Source organism: Prunus avium, chromosome 6 (genome assembly GCF_965620075.1).
Source record: "Prunus avium chromosome 6, drPruAviu1.hap1.1, whole genome shotgun sequence".
In the NCBI taxonomy this organism is placed as follows: domain Eukaryota; kingdom Viridiplantae; phylum Streptophyta; class Magnoliopsida; order Rosales; family Rosaceae; genus Prunus; species Prunus avium.
The window spans coordinates 2,064,716-2,081,056 of NC_142289.1; the positions used below are offsets into that span (position 1 = coordinate 2,064,716).

At 38.1% G+C, this 16,341-nt stretch overlaps 3 protein-coding genes and 1 pseudogene across 3 annotated transcripts; 2 read left to right on the forward strand and 2 right to left on the reverse strand.

The window, feature by feature from the left end:
- The first annotated feature begins 777 nt into the window (after window positions 1-777).
- LOC110759690 (vacuolar iron transporter homolog 4 pseudogene) lies at window positions 778-1,680 on the forward strand (annotated as a pseudogene).
- A 1,541-nt stretch (window positions 1,681-3,221) lies between these two features.
- ATRZ-1A (RNA-binding (RRM/RBD/RNP motifs) family protein with retrovirus zinc finger-like domain-containing protein) lies at window positions 3,222-5,453 on the reverse strand. The gene is made up of 4 exons (XM_021961785.2): window positions 5,300-5,453; window positions 4,489-4,608; window positions 3,548-4,113; window positions 3,222-3,465 (listed from the first exon to the last, which is right to left on the reverse strand). The coding sequence occupies exons 2-3, from the start codon at window positions 4,597-4,599 to the stop codon at window positions 3,568-3,570; spliced, it is 657 nt and encodes a 218-aa protein (XP_021817477.1). The 5' UTR covers window positions 4,600-4,608; window positions 5,300-5,453; the 3' UTR covers window positions 3,222-3,465; window positions 3,548-3,567.
- A 244-nt stretch (window positions 5,454-5,697) lies between these two features.
- On the forward strand, window positions 5,698-8,715 carry TRM11 (tRNA modification 11 protein). The gene is made up of 6 exons (XM_021961783.2): window positions 5,698-6,027; window positions 6,233-6,444; window positions 6,625-6,942; window positions 7,056-7,130; window positions 7,405-7,479; window positions 7,966-8,715. Exons 1-6 carry the CDS (start codon window positions 5,826-5,828, stop codon window positions 8,521-8,523), a joined length of 1,440 nt encoding a protein of 479 aa, XP_021817475.2. The 5' UTR covers window positions 5,698-5,825; the 3' UTR covers window positions 8,524-8,715.
- Window positions 8,716-9,657: 942 nt separating this feature from the next.
- On the reverse strand, window positions 9,658-11,214 carry LOC110759687 (transcription factor bHLH94-like). Its single transcript, XM_021961782.2, has 3 exons — window positions 10,518-11,214; window positions 10,009-10,401; window positions 9,658-9,890 (listed from the first exon to the last, which is right to left on the reverse strand). Exons 1-3 carry the CDS (start codon window positions 11,052-11,054, stop codon window positions 9,789-9,791), a joined length of 1,032 nt encoding a protein of 343 aa, XP_021817474.2. The 5' UTR covers window positions 11,055-11,214; the 3' UTR covers window positions 9,658-9,788.
- Between the last annotated feature and the right edge of the window lie 5,127 nt (window positions 11,215-16,341).

Consider the following 16,341-nt stretch of genomic DNA (forward strand, 5'->3'; position numbering starts at 1 on the left):
AACAACACAACCTAAATCACTTCTCTTTATCAAAAGGGTTTTGCTTTTCATGTTGTATCGTTGTGTATCCTTAATTAGTGGGTTAATTAAAAACTAAACACCATTATGAGTACTGGTGTTGCTTTTTAATCAGTGGAAGGTTTTAAAAGGAGTCGGCCAAGATGGATAGAGATCATACAGAAAGAATGAAGTGTGCATCTTTTATTCATTGAATTATAATACTCAATTTATTATTCATATTTCTTACCAAAATCTACAAAAGCTAGATATAAATTTTTTGGGGAGGACAAAATCATACATTCTTTAATCGGAACTCTTCTGGTGGCCTTTGTGCGCAATCCACACTTCATACACTTTTCTGCATTTGAACAATTTTATAGTACTTTAGGCTACCGCCACCACCACCACCATAACAAGCTCACACTAACCTGTCAATTTGAGATACAATTCGGAATTTTCCTTGGGAGGTATGGGAAGGAATTGGAATATAATAATATCGATTAGATACATTTATACAGATACAGAAAAGAAAAAAAAAAGGTTTCTCTATATGCATGCAACCACTAGAGATTCAAGTGTTTGAGTCAAAAATGAAAAATGGCATATTTTAGTTAACCATTAATTTTGATTAAGTAAAGCAAAAGCAGCCCTTGATTATGGTTAGTGCCTTCCATCAACATGTGCACTAAGTAAGTTAACCACTCCATAATTTTATATACCTTGTCTATAAATACCCCATAACAGGGCGTGTGTCCTCCACAAGCAATCAATATTCAAATCCCTTTGCTTCTTTTTCATACTAATTTGCTTCACTTAAAACTTCCTAAATGGCTGCCCAAGGAGCTCGTGAACAAGCTTCCACGAACCATATTGAGATTCCAGTTTATGGAAATGTTGCCGATCAGCCAAGACAACAATCCCAAAGGCCTGAAGATGAAGAAGAAGAGACTTTTGACTACTCCCAGAGGACACAATGGCTTCGGGCCGCTGTCTTGGGAGCCAACGATGGGCTGGTCTCGGTTGCATCACTGATGATGGGCGTGGGAGCTGTGAAGCAAGACGCGAAAGCCATGCTGCTTGCAGGGTTTGCAGGGCTGGTGGCCGGGGCGTGCAGCATGGCGATAGGCGAGTTTGTCTCTGTGTACACTCAGTACGACATAGAGGTGTCTCAAATGAAAAGAGATGAGATGAGAACGAATGGTGGTGCTACGGAGAATGCACAAGAGGCAAAGAAGAAGAAACTGCAGCTGCCAAATCCTGCACAGGCAGCTATGGCTTCAGCCATTGCATTTTCGACAGGTGCCGTGGTGCCTTTGCTGGGAGCTGCATTTATAAGTGAGCACAAGGTAAGGCTAGCCGTGGTGGTGGTCTTGGCAAGCGTGGCATTGGTTGTGTTCGGAGGAGTAGGAGCGAGGCTGGGAAGGACATCGGTGATGAAATCTTGTGCCAGAGTTCTCGTTGGAGGATGGATGGCTATGGCTATTACTTTCGGACTCACCAAGTTAATTGGGTCTAGAGGTCTGGAAATGTGATTAAATTTTATGCCTTTGTTGTCGTTGTGTTCTTGTATCTTGTTGTCATTTTCCCTTTTGATTGTTGCTGGTGGTGTGGTGGTACTGCAGCGAAGTTGTGTTCATCGAATAATGTTGGTGCCCTTATAATTAATCCACACAACTATATTTGGGTTGGTGCATGCGCTGATTGAGAGTCACTACACTATATGCATGACACACATCACGTGTTCGGCACATGACATGACATGTGATGGGTGCACAGCTATAGAAACGAGATGCATGCACCCAAGACATGCAAGTTTTTCTCCTAACATAGAGGACGGTTAGTTGTCGGCTCATGAATGTTCAGTTGCGAAATGCATATGCCACTTTCGAAACAGCACTTCCCTGCCTCATGATTCTAGACGCAATGAACACAAAAGAGTTCAAAATCCTAAACACCATCTCTCTCTCTCTCTCTCTCTCTCTCTCTCTCTCTCTCGCATACATACAAGACTCTAAATAACTAAAGAAATCGCTACCAACTCTTCAGACTAACCCGCAGTTAATTTCTTGTTTTGACGCCCAACAAACCAAACTTTCCTTCCCTAAAGACTGCAACCCAACAGTATTACAACACTTTCAAACATCCATACTTTTTACAGGAGAAGAAAACCATCGATAGTTTGCATCCATCCAATTGTACAAGAAACACAACCCTAAAAAACATCAGCACTTAGAAAGCCATTAACCAGAACCCATCTTCGTTAAGACAACCCTAATTATTTTGCAGGTAGCATTCCATGGCAGAAATATAAGAACGATAATGGATTTAAATTAACAAAAAAAATAGATGTACATAGAAAACCACATGCTAAGATACGTTATTAAGTGTAGAGTCGGTAATATTGCATCACTGAACGACCTTAGGAGAAAAAAAAAGCAGTTTGGAACAGGAACAAAGAAACAGATCATCCTCTTGTCTCAGCAAACAAACCACGGCCAGGAACAGAAAAACAAGGCAAGACCAACAACCTTCCCCCCATGTGCAATGTGATAAGGAGACCCAGAGGACAAAACAATGGAGCAGTTATTGAACTCATCAAGAGCTTCCAAACAACAACCTGCACATGTTTACGCAGAATGGAACTCTCCCACCAGTGCGCTGTGGAGAAGGTGAGGGGGCTTATGTTCGAGTTAAATTGCAGATGGCTTGTTCTGGCCGAAAAGACTTTCAAAATATTTACGTTTAAAACAATGCATGTCCAATTAGTAACACAAACCCAATCATGGGTCCAAAAAGAGACCAGATCCTGCCAAAAGGTTAAACATATCAATATAGCAGGAATGACAAAATAGGAGATATCATGTATCAAAGTAACTTATAAGAGGAAATATTACCCGCTTGACTCCCATTTATTAGTAAGATACCGAAAACAGGGCAGCCAAAATGGACATTCTACTTATAGGACCACTTCTACTTCCAAGTAACAAGAAGCAAACTCCCAATTGCGGACCCCTCACAATCTATTCTCCGAAATAACCAAACACCAAATGACCTTCCAATATCGCAATTGCCCATGCAAAACAGTCAACAGGAACCAAATGACCTTCCAATATTTCAATGTCCCAAGCAAAAGAGTGAACAGGAACAGACAGGAAGCATAGCATTTGCAGTCACCGATGCATGAAAGTCATAGACAACCACCAGTTGTAATGGAATTCACAGACTATAAGGCCAAATTGAAATATCATTTTCAAGCAAGCATAAAATTCCATCGGATCAAAACATTCGGTTGATCGTTTAGCAACAAAAAACAGGTGAATATCTATGCAAGATTCGCACTTCAAAATACTGGTCCAACTAAATTAATCCACCCAGACAATCATCACAAGAACACATCCAGCAAGAGGAAACTTCGATGCATTGCAGACAGTGATAGTCAGCCGAGCAGCTCCTCGGGTTCCTAGGCTGCAATTAGCACATCAACAAAACTTCCTTTAGTACAATACTAACTGTGAAAAACATGAAAGGAAAGAGTTGTGTTACATACCACTATCCGAAGCAATTGTCCTATCCAGAACGGAAACCTCCTCCTGTCCCCCGACGTTCATATGGCCCTGAGCGGTCACGACTGAATCGATCACTTCCAGAACTTGAACGACCACCAGAATCCCTGCTGCGCCCACTATATCGGTCTCCATTTCGATCAGGTCCACCCCCACCGCCACCATAACGACCGCTACCCCCACCCCCACCTCCACCACCATACTTATCATCCCTGCTACCATACCTGCCACCTCCCCTTGAAACTTCACTTGGGCACTCCCTAGCAAAATGTCCTGGCTTTCCACACTTAAAGCATTCTCCTCCTCCACCTGATCCACGTCCACCTCCAAAATCACGACCACGGTCACGGTCACGACCACGGTCACGACCGCGGTCACCGTCATAATCTCTACCTGAACCTTGGTGAGGCTGAGCTTTATCAACAGTAATAGTTCGTCCATCCAAATCCATTCCATTCATTTCTTCAATTGCCTCTTCCATTGCTTTTTTATCATCAAAAGTGACAAACCCAAATCCACGAGAGCGTCCAGAAAACTTATCAACAACTACCTATGTCATTTAAATTATTTTCACCATAAAATTCCATTGATGAGTATTAAGAATATCAAATAATATCATGTTGAACAAAGCATGAAAAATTAGCACCTGATTTCAATCAAACCAAATCAAGATCATATTTTCCCATATTATACACTATCAAAAGAAGTTATTCACGGCCATTGCCAATTTCCCTTCTGAATCCCAAACCCTCATGGGACACTATGGTCATCCAAACTAATTGATTCCGCCAAGCAGTATCATCCTCAGAAACAAAGACCAGATGCAATAATCAACAGAAAAAAAAAAGTTATAAACAAATGCTTGATGAAAATCAAACACATTTTGTTTAGACTGTATTCAAACATAAAGAAAACAAATCAATACCTTGGCTTCAACAAGCTTTCCAAACTTGTCAAATGCATCTTTTAGACTTCTATCAGATGTTGACCATGCGAGGCCACCAATAAAGCATCGATACTCCAGCTCTTCTGACATTTTTCTAAACTGAAAATTTACACAAAAGAGGGCATCAATCATGGAAGATAACAAAAAGAATCAGTAAAAACTATTCAAAACTAACAAGAATTCTTCCCAATACTGCATAATCTAGAGACAAGTAAACAGATCCGATGAGAGAGGAAAAAGGAGCTCCCCCCCACACCCAATTAACTCTCTTTACCGAGAAAAACTTCTTTGAACCCCACACCAAATTCACTATGTCCATATATTGTTGATACACAAATGCATGAAAATACACATGTACGAATATGTATATCCAATCCATAGACACACACACTAATACTGGAATTGAAGAAAACCCAATTAGGGTTTTGGGCATATGTATACAATTCTATACTAGAAGCATAAGAACAAAAGCATACACAGGCATACACTCATTGAAATTATCCAAAATTTCTTGGCCCTTCCTTTGTTTGAAAATTTACAGGCCCCATATAGTAGATCCTAATTAATTATCCATAGCACATAAGAAGCGAATCATCGAGATTTAAAACATACAAAATAACCATTTAAAAGAGGAAAAAATTGACAAATATACGCCAGAGAGCAGAGGCCAAAGGTAAAATTAAACTCATATAAATTAGAACAAACAAATCTGCCAAATTTCTAAGTGAATTCGAGAACAACAAAATCATAACCTAACAATATAAGCGCGAAAGGGATTGATTTTTCATACCAGCAAAGAGCGACGCAAGGATTTAGATCTCAAACGCGGAGAGAAACAGAGAGAGAGGCTGAGAGAGGCTTTGGGTTTTTGCTTCGGCTTCCAACACAAAACCTAAAGGGAGAGGGCTGTGGGTGTGGTGTAGGTTGGAAACCGGGTCAACGGGTTGTAGGGTTTCTTTTTTGCTTCCCGGACTCTGTGTCTTATTGGTCCACGTGTCCACTATGGTAAGATATTTTCTTGGTAATTTCTGCTATAGGATATTATCACCAAAAATAAAATAAAATAATTAAAATATGATAAAGCTTTGGATTTCCTTCCCCTCCATATTATTCGAGTAATTAGAATATCGATTTGTTAAAAATAAAAAATAAAAAATGTTTGAAAATGTGTTTATACCTGCGACATGCATTAGAGACTTGTACCCAAAAGTACAACATTAGATGGCGCAGAGGGTTTAGGGTTTTGCCCTCTTGTTTGTTTCTCTGAGTCGCAGGCAAAAGAGAAGTGAAAACCAAGGAAGAAGAAGAAGAAGAAGATGTGGTATCTGTGCGTGTTCTTCCACAGATTATTAGACTACAGGAAAGCCGAGGTCGAATCTTTAGCACAACTCTTTAGCAACGAAGATCAAGAATACCAGTGTTTGCAATGGAGGCTGCCACTGCACCACCACCCAGATTCCCCTTTCCATTTCGTCGATCTCCCTTCGGAAGATGTAGCCAAGAGTATTGCCAATCGAAGTCAGTACTTTTCCTTCATTTCCTCTTTCTCTCATCTGCATTTTTTGTTAACTGGCCCTGAATTTCTCGAATCTGTAATTTGCTCAAATCGAAACCACTGTAATCTCATATTCCCAATCATGGCCTGTCAGATTTTGTACTTCATTGATCCTCATTGAGCAGAGCATTTCACTAAAATTTGAGCTTTCAACTTGGTATATGGTAGGCATACTTGTGAAAGGAATGTATGAACTTTGGGGAGAAGGAGGTAGCTATGAGGAACTGGAAGAGTGTATAAGAAATTACCCCGATGAGCGGAAGTTGCCGTACCTAGACTCCAATAGTACTTTCAAGATTAATGTTGACACCTTTGGTAAAGTCATTAGCCTCCAGAAGCAAACCCAACGCATTCAGGGGCTTAGCTACATTCCTTTCAAGGTTAATTTCTTAATCTAACTTATGAACTTCGGTTTTCAGTTTGGGTTAGATTCTGCAAGGATATGCACTTGAAGTATTTGTACAAGTACAGAAATCTGCATTTTAGCTCCAGAAAATTGATTTCAAATTGTTCTTCATTGTCACTAATGATGGTGGTTGCTACTGATCAATATGTTGCAGGGTCGAGTTAACTTGAAAAATCCAGAACACAAGTTCTGGCTTATGGAAACTGATGATTATGGAGCTAGCAATGGTCTTCCACCAATGGTCCAAAAAAGAATCTTTTTCGGTCGGGAGATTGGTGGTGCTGATAGAAAACTTTTACCTACATATCAGTTGAAAAGCCGCACTTATCTTGGACCAACGGCCATGGATGCAGAAATGGCTTTCTTAATGGCAAACCAAGCTTTGGTCACACCAGGGAAGCTTGTCTACGATCCTTTTGTTGGCACTGGGAGCATTCTTATAGCTGCTGCCCATTTTGGAGCCATGACAATGGTTTACACTTCTTTCTCTGTAGTCCAATTCTGAATTTGTCACAATTGATACTTTTCCTTCATGTCAGGCATGCAGTTAACTATCTTTCTATATGGGCTGATCAAATTTTTCAGGGTGCAGATATTGATATCAGGGTGGTACGCGATGGCCGTGGCCCTGACTGTAATGTCTGGAGCAATTTCAAGCAGGTGAATATGCTTTATGAGATTGAGTTTTTGGTTTGAAAGGTGCAGTCTATGGAATCATTACTCAAATACTAAATGGCATCAGCAAGCACATGATAAGCTTATTATGATGAATATATCAAGACTTCTCCTTGGTATAAAGTTCTGACGGGGAAAGCTATTAATGATTTCTACTTATATGTTAGACCATTCATGATGGAGTGGAACGAGCTTTGAAGTTTCTGTATCTTGGAGAAAGTTCAAGTGCTTGTATTCATTTTTTCATACTTTTTTGCAGTATGGATTACCAATGCCGATTGCGTTGTTAAGGGCAGATAATAACCTTCCTCCTTGGCGTACTGGATTGAAAGAGGTACTCTTTCTCTCTCTTTCTCTATAAAATTATTTTATATATATTTTTGGTTCTTGTTGCATTGTGAACGCCATTTACTTCCTTAGATGGCATTATTTAAGTAGCATGTGCTTTTCTTTTTATTTCCCAACTGTTATTCTATTTTTGGTGGTTACTCAATCTACCTTGTTCTCTTCGTTATTTTTACTTTAGCAAACTGTTTGGCTGATATAGAACATCATATGTCTGGAACCACCGTATGAAAGAAAACTAATGATTTGGTCGTTTATAGTCCACTATTTTTCTGCAAGAAGACTTGAATAGCCTACTAGTTTTCCTGTAGTTACTTTGGAAATTGAAGGATTGAAACTCAGCAGCATAAAGCTTTCGCGTGTATGGTGATTCTAAATCATTTTGGTCTCTCTGTTGAGAAATATAAATTCCCAAACTTGGGGTCTTTTGTGCACTGATACTTATTCATTTTCTTGGTCATTTTCACTTGTGTAGGTATTTGATGCCATAATTTGCGACCCCCCCTATGGTGTTCGTGCTGGGGGACGCAAATCTGGTGGCCGGAAGTTGATGAAAGGAGTTATCGGCCCTTACATTGTTCCGGATGACAAGAGGACAGACCACATACCATCAACTGCATCTTACAGCTTGGTCGAGTGTGTACATGATTTGCTCAACCTAGCTGGCAGGATGCTTGTAATGGGTGGGAGGCTTGTGTTCTTCTACCCTGTGTTGAGTGAAGATGATAACGTCGATAACCATTTCCCAGAGCACCCGTGTTTCAAACTGATTGCTACCTCCGAGCAGATTCTGAGCTCACGTTACAGCAGAGTGTTACTGACAATGGTGAAGACAAGTCCATACACTGAAGACATTGCAGAAGCAGCCAGATTAAAACACCTAGACTTCAAGGAGAACCATCTGAAGTGGTTAGAAGATGGAAACCTTCATTCTGCAGTTTTCAGTCCTACGGATCCACAATCAAATGGGGCTGCTGATCATGCGAAGTTCACCAAAGAACCAAAGCCAAAATACAGAGGAAAATATGTATAGGCTTGACAATTGGCTCTTTAGCTTGACTATGATAGATTTCATAATGGTGCTGTGCTGCTACAGCTAGGTAGGAGAGTAGAATGAATTTTTGGTTATCCATGCATTACTTAGAGAGCTTGTAAGTTAATTTCGTTTGTTGTAATTCTAATGAAAGACCAATGTGATTTCCATATTTTATAAATGATGAAATTATATATATTTGCCCTTATTAATTTCAACAACAAAAAAACAAAAACAGAAAAATGTAACTATCCGGATATGGGCTATCTTTCTTGTGCTCTCAGAGGGGTGAGGGCAAAGGCCCAACAAAAAGAAAAGGGAAAAAACTTCCTGGGCCCAGGTCACTTTTCTCTCTTCCCAAACAATCGGTAAGCAAATTGACCCAAAGAAAGTAAAAAGAAACAAAAGGGAAGCAATGAGGTAACCAAGTAGGGCAAGAATTCCTTGTTTAAATTCCAACATGATGTAAAAACCCCACCGAGCGCAGCATATCAACTTTATAAAATTACCTAGGGATTCGATTCGACAATGAACAACGTACGGCTTCGTGGCCCCAATTTTATCTCCAATGCAATTCGCCAATTATTATTTATCTTTACATTTCATTTTATATAAAAATTCTCAAGTTGAGTTAAGCTGAGCTTTCCTAAACTTGTTCATGCATTCATGCATGGCAATGGCATGATGGCAGCCAAATGAAATATGTTTTGACTTCAACTTATACCGTTTACAGGTACTAATTTATACGTCCTTTCCAAATGAAATATGTTTTTATAACTTTTTATAAGAATTCTTTTTGTATTCATCTCAGATCTTCACATGTTTTCTGTTTGAATATATATAATCAACAATGACAAAACTCATAATCATTCTCAACCATCCGATCAATCCAAAACCTTTCCCAAAGGCTGCAAGCGATGATATTGCCCATTAAATTAGTAACTAGATCGATGCAAAGGACCACTAGTATAGTGGTTTGGACTTTGGAGCAATTGTTTCATGAGGAAAAGTGGTTCTGGGTTCGAGTCCTAACATCCGTGTAGTATGTATGAGTTTAGTTTGTTATCGTACCTCTCAATAAGAAAGGTCCTCAAAAAAAAATATACTAACTAGATAATTAAACAACATAGACTCTTTCTTAAACTGAAATGGAGAAAACCTTAATTAAAAACAAGAGAAAGACACCCACCACATATGAAGGTGTAAAAGGATGAATTTAAAAGAGGGGGGATTAACTAACTAATTAAAAGAGGGGTTTTTGATAATCAATTCAAATTCAACATTGCCTCCTCTTGAATTGTAGCTAGCATCTGATGCACAGCTGTTGCAATTTCATCCACTGAAGCCAGTGTGCACTCATCTTCTACCTGCTTACAAATTTGTAAACAAAAAAATTCATCACAAAAAACATACACAGATGACTAATTTCAAATTTCTAAACTTTCCACACTAAATTAACAACTTAATTGAATTGAAATTAATCACCTTGAGGCTGAGAGAGTAGAGGACAATATCATCAGCAGTGACCACATTGAGATGAAGAATTGTGAGGTGCATACCATGCAACCCAGAAACAATCTTCAAGAGCTGCTTTGGGATCCTCTTGGCTCTCACTTTCAGGCTTGCATGGCTCTCCACCATTGTCACCTCTATGTCAGCTGCAATGTTACTCAGCTTACACTCCATCAAGGGCAGCTCAGCCATGGCTGCCGCCGCAGAATCATGGTCTCCGCTGGACCGGGTTGAGTATTGTGGGAAGGTGAAGAATTGGGAGAAAGGCACTCCATTATTTGGCTTTTGGGTACCAAGAAAATGCACTTCTTGCTCTAGCTCCTTTACAAAATTAATGGCACCTCCAATGATTGATGCTTGGTCTCCCTAATAAAACCAAAAACAATGTCACATTTTTTGGTCGGTCCAATAAACTCAACCTTATAAGAATTAAGAATATTAATAAAAGTAGAAGTAAGATATATGTGTAATTATGTATGTACCCTTTGAACGTATGAGTCTGGCATTAAAGATCGAAGGACAGAGAGATACTCATTCATCTGCTTTCTTCTATTGCGCTCAACTGCAATGTGAGTCATTCTCTGGTTCTCAATCTCCTCCTTGTTCTTCCTACTCTTGGCGCGGCGCCGTTTGGCACGAGTACTAGGCATGCTGTCAGCCATTGTGATTGTCTGATCCGATGGTAGTTGATGAAATTCGGGTTGATCATCAGTTGGGCTAGTAGTATCACTAACATCTGGGTTTGGATTGGAGAGCTGCAATTCGTTGAAATGTGGCACCATTGAATTCAAAGGAGCTGAGGAATAGTAATTAGTACCATAATTAGGAGGGTTATGATCTGTTTGGTAGCCGAGAAAATCGAGGGAGGCTTGGTGTTGGAGCTGATCATGATGATCTTGATCGTTGTGGAAACCGAAATTATGATGATCATCATCAAAAGAGCTCCAATAGCTGTAGAGGTCTTTGTTTGTGGCGCAACTAAAAGGGTCTTGAGGAAAAACAACAGCATCAAGTGCCATAATTTGTTGTCAAGGTGAAGCACGGAGACGCCCAAAAGAAATATATATTGCGGTGGGTTTGGGGTCTTCTGTTGTGTGGATGGAGAAACTGAGCTGCCTTTTAAAGGGCTTCATGATGAAACAAATCTACAGCACGTCACACGTGAAATAAAGTTGTACTTTTTCATTATTATTGCAAGAGAAGGAATTAAACATATATATATATAACTAGCTGCACATCTCAATGTGATTTTATATATATGTATATGCATTTAACAAAGACACATATTTGCTTACAAGAATCAGACACCACATATGTATTATATATACACATGTCGCGTCGTCAATGGATTGAAAATGAAATTTGTCAAATCTTGCTGTTTTGGAAGTTAACAAAAATAATACCATTAGAATCTATAAAATGATACACTTGTGAAAATAATGACAAATTACTCAATGGACTTTTAATTGTGAAAAAACTGCGCATGCATGTCATCATCCTCTCATTAATAAAAGTTTTTTTCTTTTTTTTCTTCACAATTAGTGATTTCGAACCTCTATCCACATGGATGGAAATGAAAGAGCTCAATCACCGGCAATTTGTTCATAAATCTTAATTACCCGTGAAAACCAAAAATTAGGCAAGTAATTATGATGTTTTGCATTAGGTAATAAAGTGTGGGTTGCACGTGCTAGGGTGCCAGCTAGCTACATGGAAGGAAGCTTAAAGAAGCTGTGAAGCCGAAAGGCATTGTCATTTGGTAATAATAGGGTCGGATTGTACAATCCAGCACCGAGAGAGAAGACCTAGGGAAAAGGTTGATGATCGCTGCACAGAGATTCTTTACAGAGTTTGGAGAGAGAAAGAGAGAGAGAGAGAGAGAGAGCCTTCTTCCTTGCATGGAAGCATGGCATCATGGCAGCTATCTATCTGTCAGACTTGTACAAAATAAGAATCCATGTGATGATATAATAATATATCATCATATCATCATCCAGTACCAACAAAACAACCACCACCACCCTTCAATTCAATATGGCAACAATTATAGGCTACTGTGTGTTTTCTTTCTTTCATAATTTTGCTAGCTAGCCTGATCAGCTTTATTCAAATGGCAAAATATTTTCTCTTCTTTTTTTTTTGGTGGTACCCGGACCCAGAAAAGTTGGTGGCATGCCAAATGAACATGTTGTAGAACAAACAAAGCAAACATTTTTGTAAGTTGGCATCTTAAAAGTGCATATATATATATTTTATGAAAATATAGGGATTCGAATTTCCCCTTGTGCTTGACTGCATGCTGCTAACTGCCACCAAATAAAACACCAAATCCACACTCTCTTAAAATAAAATATATTGCCAGACTATTACCAGATCCTAAACTTGGTTAATTGTATACGGGTGCTTTTCTGGGTTAATTAATAATTAATTAAATGGGTTTTTGTTGGCACAGTCTTGTAATTAATAAATTAATTGAGTCTATTAAGTGAAAAACACAGTACTAAGATTCCCTAGCTACCTAGTCCCACAAAATATGAGTCTCTCTTAATCCAAACGAAGAGTACGAAACTTTCTAGAACACCAATTAATGCACGTATATATATATCATATATTTGTTTTTTTTCAACCGAAAATAAATAAATAAATAATATATATAGGTTGATTTCTTGGGGATTTGGTGAAAGGGAATTACTTGTATGAAACTACGCACCTGATCATGTTTTGGAGTTAAAAATTGACTCCTATACATCACCAACCGATCTAAACCCTTTTTTTTTGTAATAAAAAAGCCTTAGACTTAACTGGCTCTCGTTTGGATGCGTCTAATACATTGTTTTTTGAAGGGGAGATATGCACGATGACGATTCTTCAAAACAGTTTTGGATTAACCCACTTTTTAATAAGATTTGTCTTTGACCTTTTACACACTAAATTGCAAGGAAAATATCTTCTTTCAGATTTTATTAACCATGATTGAGATAAATTGTTCATATTGAAGTCGCGCGGAGAGCACGTGATTTGTACTCGCGATAAGGGCAGCAGAAAGAGCAGCATAATCATAATATCATATGATTGTGTTGATTGATAAACATATATTATTATGCCATCAAGATTCAAGATACATAGGAGAAGGATCGATACAATTAATGTGCTAGCCCCCACAGATTTGGACTGGAGAAAAAAATTGGTATCTATCAACACGTTCACACTTTGGAGCTTAGCCCTAGACGTAACATGGACAAAATTGCACCAGTGTTTCACCCTTGAGAGATTCAAAGGATTGCATGATTTTGAGTAGGTAAACTCGATCCTGCTAATGCAATCAAAGCTGTTAGAGCTAGCTAGGGCGATTGATTAGGTATTAGGCCGGCACGGCCGGTTACTGGATCTTAATACCAATTTCAAAAATTAATGACCCTACTTAAGAAAAATGTAAGTACATGGGGGCAGCACCCATTCTTTTCTATGATCGAGTTTGATCAAGTCTCCCATCAAACAAGTTTGATCGAGTCAAAGATATTCAGATTAATAAACTAAGGATATTTTCTCATTAAACAAACAAACTAATTACTTTGTCTTTTCTTAAATCTTCAAAGTCTTCCCATATTTAATGAGCCTCAAAGGCAAACTTATTTTCAGTTGAAATAACATGCATGAGATGAACTAGTGCCGCGTTCTTGAGGGAGTCGGTGGACAATTAACCATACGCACAGTCTACAGAGTTGAAGAAATGGAATGGAAGTGAAGGGATCGATTTATACATGCAAGCGATGCGATGCGGCCCAAGATTTTGTCTATATCCTATCTGGTAGAGTTTGTGGATGGAAACAGATGTCAAGGATTTGGATTTTGTTTTTGCCGTAGGATGTGGAAACACTAAACCCCTCTAGTCTATTTATAGGTTTTGTCTTTTGTTGATGATAATTACTCTAATTAATAATCACTAATCTATTTGTGCAGTGAAAGCCCCCCACCCCCACCCCCACCCCTTTGTGTTTCACAGCTCACACTACCCTTCCCTTTTTTTTTTTGGTTACATTGGAGGAAAGAAACCCCACTGGGGTTCGATCCTGGGTGCCATGGGGGGAAGGGGGAATCCACCACCACTGTGGTGGGAACCCATTGGCCACTACCCTTCCCTTATGTTCATGCAATTCTTTACCTAATAAAAAATATTATCATAATTAATTATATATTTAGGATAATTAAGTATGACTGATGACCACAGCAGCAGGGGGTGGTCTTTGTAGATAAGATATATTGTATATATGCTCCAAAAGTTTAAGATAAATTCAGATCTAGGTTTAAAATACGGTTAGTTCTCATAATTTTTTAACTTTATAGCACTACTAGCAGTGACTGAGGCAACATTGAACTTTATGTCACACAGATAGATTGATTGAGATGGCATATATGTTTCTTGTTATGTGCCACTAAATAAATATAATATATATATTTATGCGGACGTTTAGGATGTTATTATTATACAGACACCGTGTATCTTCTACTACTGCTCCTTGTTTTCCTCCATGTTCACTACAGTATATATATATATATATGTTCATTATTGTGTCCCTTCATAAAACGAATATATTGTACATCTACTACCTATAATAACAGTCCTAAGATTCTGGAGGCCCTAGGAGGCAAACCCTCAAATTCACATTGTATCTACCTAGAAATGCATCTACCTTTCTTTCTTATAACTTTTCATATATATATATATATATATATATAAATATATGTTTGTGTGTGTGTAGTGGTGTGTACAGTATAAATACAGAAATAATACCCTTTTCCAGCCATAAATTTTAAAAAAAATATTGGAAAGTTGTTTGTTGAATATATAATAATTATTGGAAAGATTAAATATGCAGCATGGGACTTAGTAAAACAAAGAAATTTTAAAAAGTGACAGAAAGCATTGACAATATATGCCAATTGTATATATAGGTCGTTTTCAAATTCCAAAAGAAATCCATGAGCTCATTTGGTCGCAGCAATTTCTATAATCGCTTTTGTATTCATAGGAATAGTCGACACTGCATGTTGTACAACTGAAGACTAGTATTCTAGTATTCTACCAACCAACGAAGAAAAGTCTCTGTAGATGAAGATTATGTGTTAGCTATTCACATAGGTAGCTGATTCTATTATGTGTTAAATTTTGAGCTTAAAACCCAATATCGAATCAATTGAGCAATCATTAACTAAAATTTAAGATTGAATAATCAAAAGTTGAAGGAATTGAATAAAAATGAGGTTTTCTCAGCACGTGAGAGACATGACATAGTATTGGATAAAGCCGATATATATACATACATGCATGCATATATATATATATATATTGAATTCTAGCCATCATCATGATTAGATTAGACCACGCATTGCAATTGCTATTGCTGTTCCCAGAGAGAAACAAGGCTTGCTTTATCTTTACTTCATGTAGAAACACAAAAGGAGTTTGAAAGATGACTATTAGACGTTCGAACAGAGAAAAAAACTGTTTGCTTTTCATCTTATTCTATCATGTGAATTGTGATTACCCCACAACCCTTCTTGTGGGCTCTCCATCTCTCTCCTGTATGAGTATCATAAATGCTTTATATATTCCCTCGATCTAACTCCAAACCCACACAGAAAAAGAAAGGAACACCTCTCTCTGTTTTTCTTATTAAATGGGTTTAATTATTTAATTGTCACTCAAATCATGCATATATAAAACCCCGTTAAAATGTTGGTATAATATCTAACTGTTACATTCATTCATTCATTCATTCATACGTATAGTTATTCTCTCATCCGGACATCCGCACATTATTATCAAAGAAAAGGAATATCGGAGAAATTTTTGTTTTATTTTCTTGGTGCATGCAAAAAATATTAATTATTTATATATAGGCCATTGAACCAGACCTGAGATGGTCGATTTGAGTAGCCAACTCAGCAGCAGCAAAATCCATAATTAAAGGCAGACACTTTTTTCCAGATCCATCCTAACAAACAGCAAAATCGTTGTCGTCTAAAAGCTTAATCAAATCTCTCGACCGCCCCATTCCTTCACCAACCTGTCCTACACTGAATACCTTTGCTTCATCATCATTATTATTATAATTATAACAGCAAAAACCAAAAAGTGTATTCGTCTCCAATCAAAATCCTTTCTTCTCAAGGCTTTGATTTCCATCTCAAAGTGGCCATAAGCCTTTTCACTTTTCTAAAGCATATAAAATACATTATCTATATCGATTCAGGATTGCTTGTATTGTATCTGTTGTTTTAATGGCCAACGACTTGGTTTTTGTA

Excerpts from the sequence above, each read along its gene's own strand:
- TRM11 (XM_021961783.2), top strand. The coding sequence starts at position 5,826 with ATGTGGTATCTGTGCGTGTTCTTCCACAGATTATTAGACTACAGGAAA. Across the intron at positions 6,943-7,055 it reads ATTTTGGAGCCATGACAATG|GGTGCAGATATTGATATCAG; the intron begins GTTTACACTTCT and ends CAAATTTTTCAG. Across the intron at positions 7,480-7,965 it reads GGCGTACTGGATTGAAAGAG|GTATTTGATGCCATAATTTG; the intron begins GTACTCTTTCTC and ends TCACTTGTGTAG.
- ATRZ-1A (XM_021961785.2), bottom strand. The coding sequence starts at position 4,599 with ATGTCAGAAGAGCTGGAGTATCGATGCTTTATTGGTGGCCTCGCATGG. Across the intron at positions 4,114-4,488 it reads GAAAGCTTGTTGAAGCCAAG|GTAGTTGTTGATAAGTTTTC; the intron begins GTATTGATTTGT and ends TAAATGACATAG.
- LOC110759687 (XM_021961782.2), bottom strand. The coding sequence starts at position 11,054 with ATGGCACTTGATGCTGTTGTTTTTCCTCAAGACCCTTTTAGTTGCGCC. Across the intron at positions 10,402-10,517 it reads CAGACTCATACGTTCAAAGG|GGAGACCAAGCATCAATCAT; the intron begins GTACATACATAA and ends TGGTTTTATTAG. Across the intron at positions 9,891-10,008 it reads TCTACTCTCTCAGCCTCAAG|GTAGAAGATGAGTGCACACT; the intron begins GTGATTAATTTC and ends ATTTGTAAGCAG.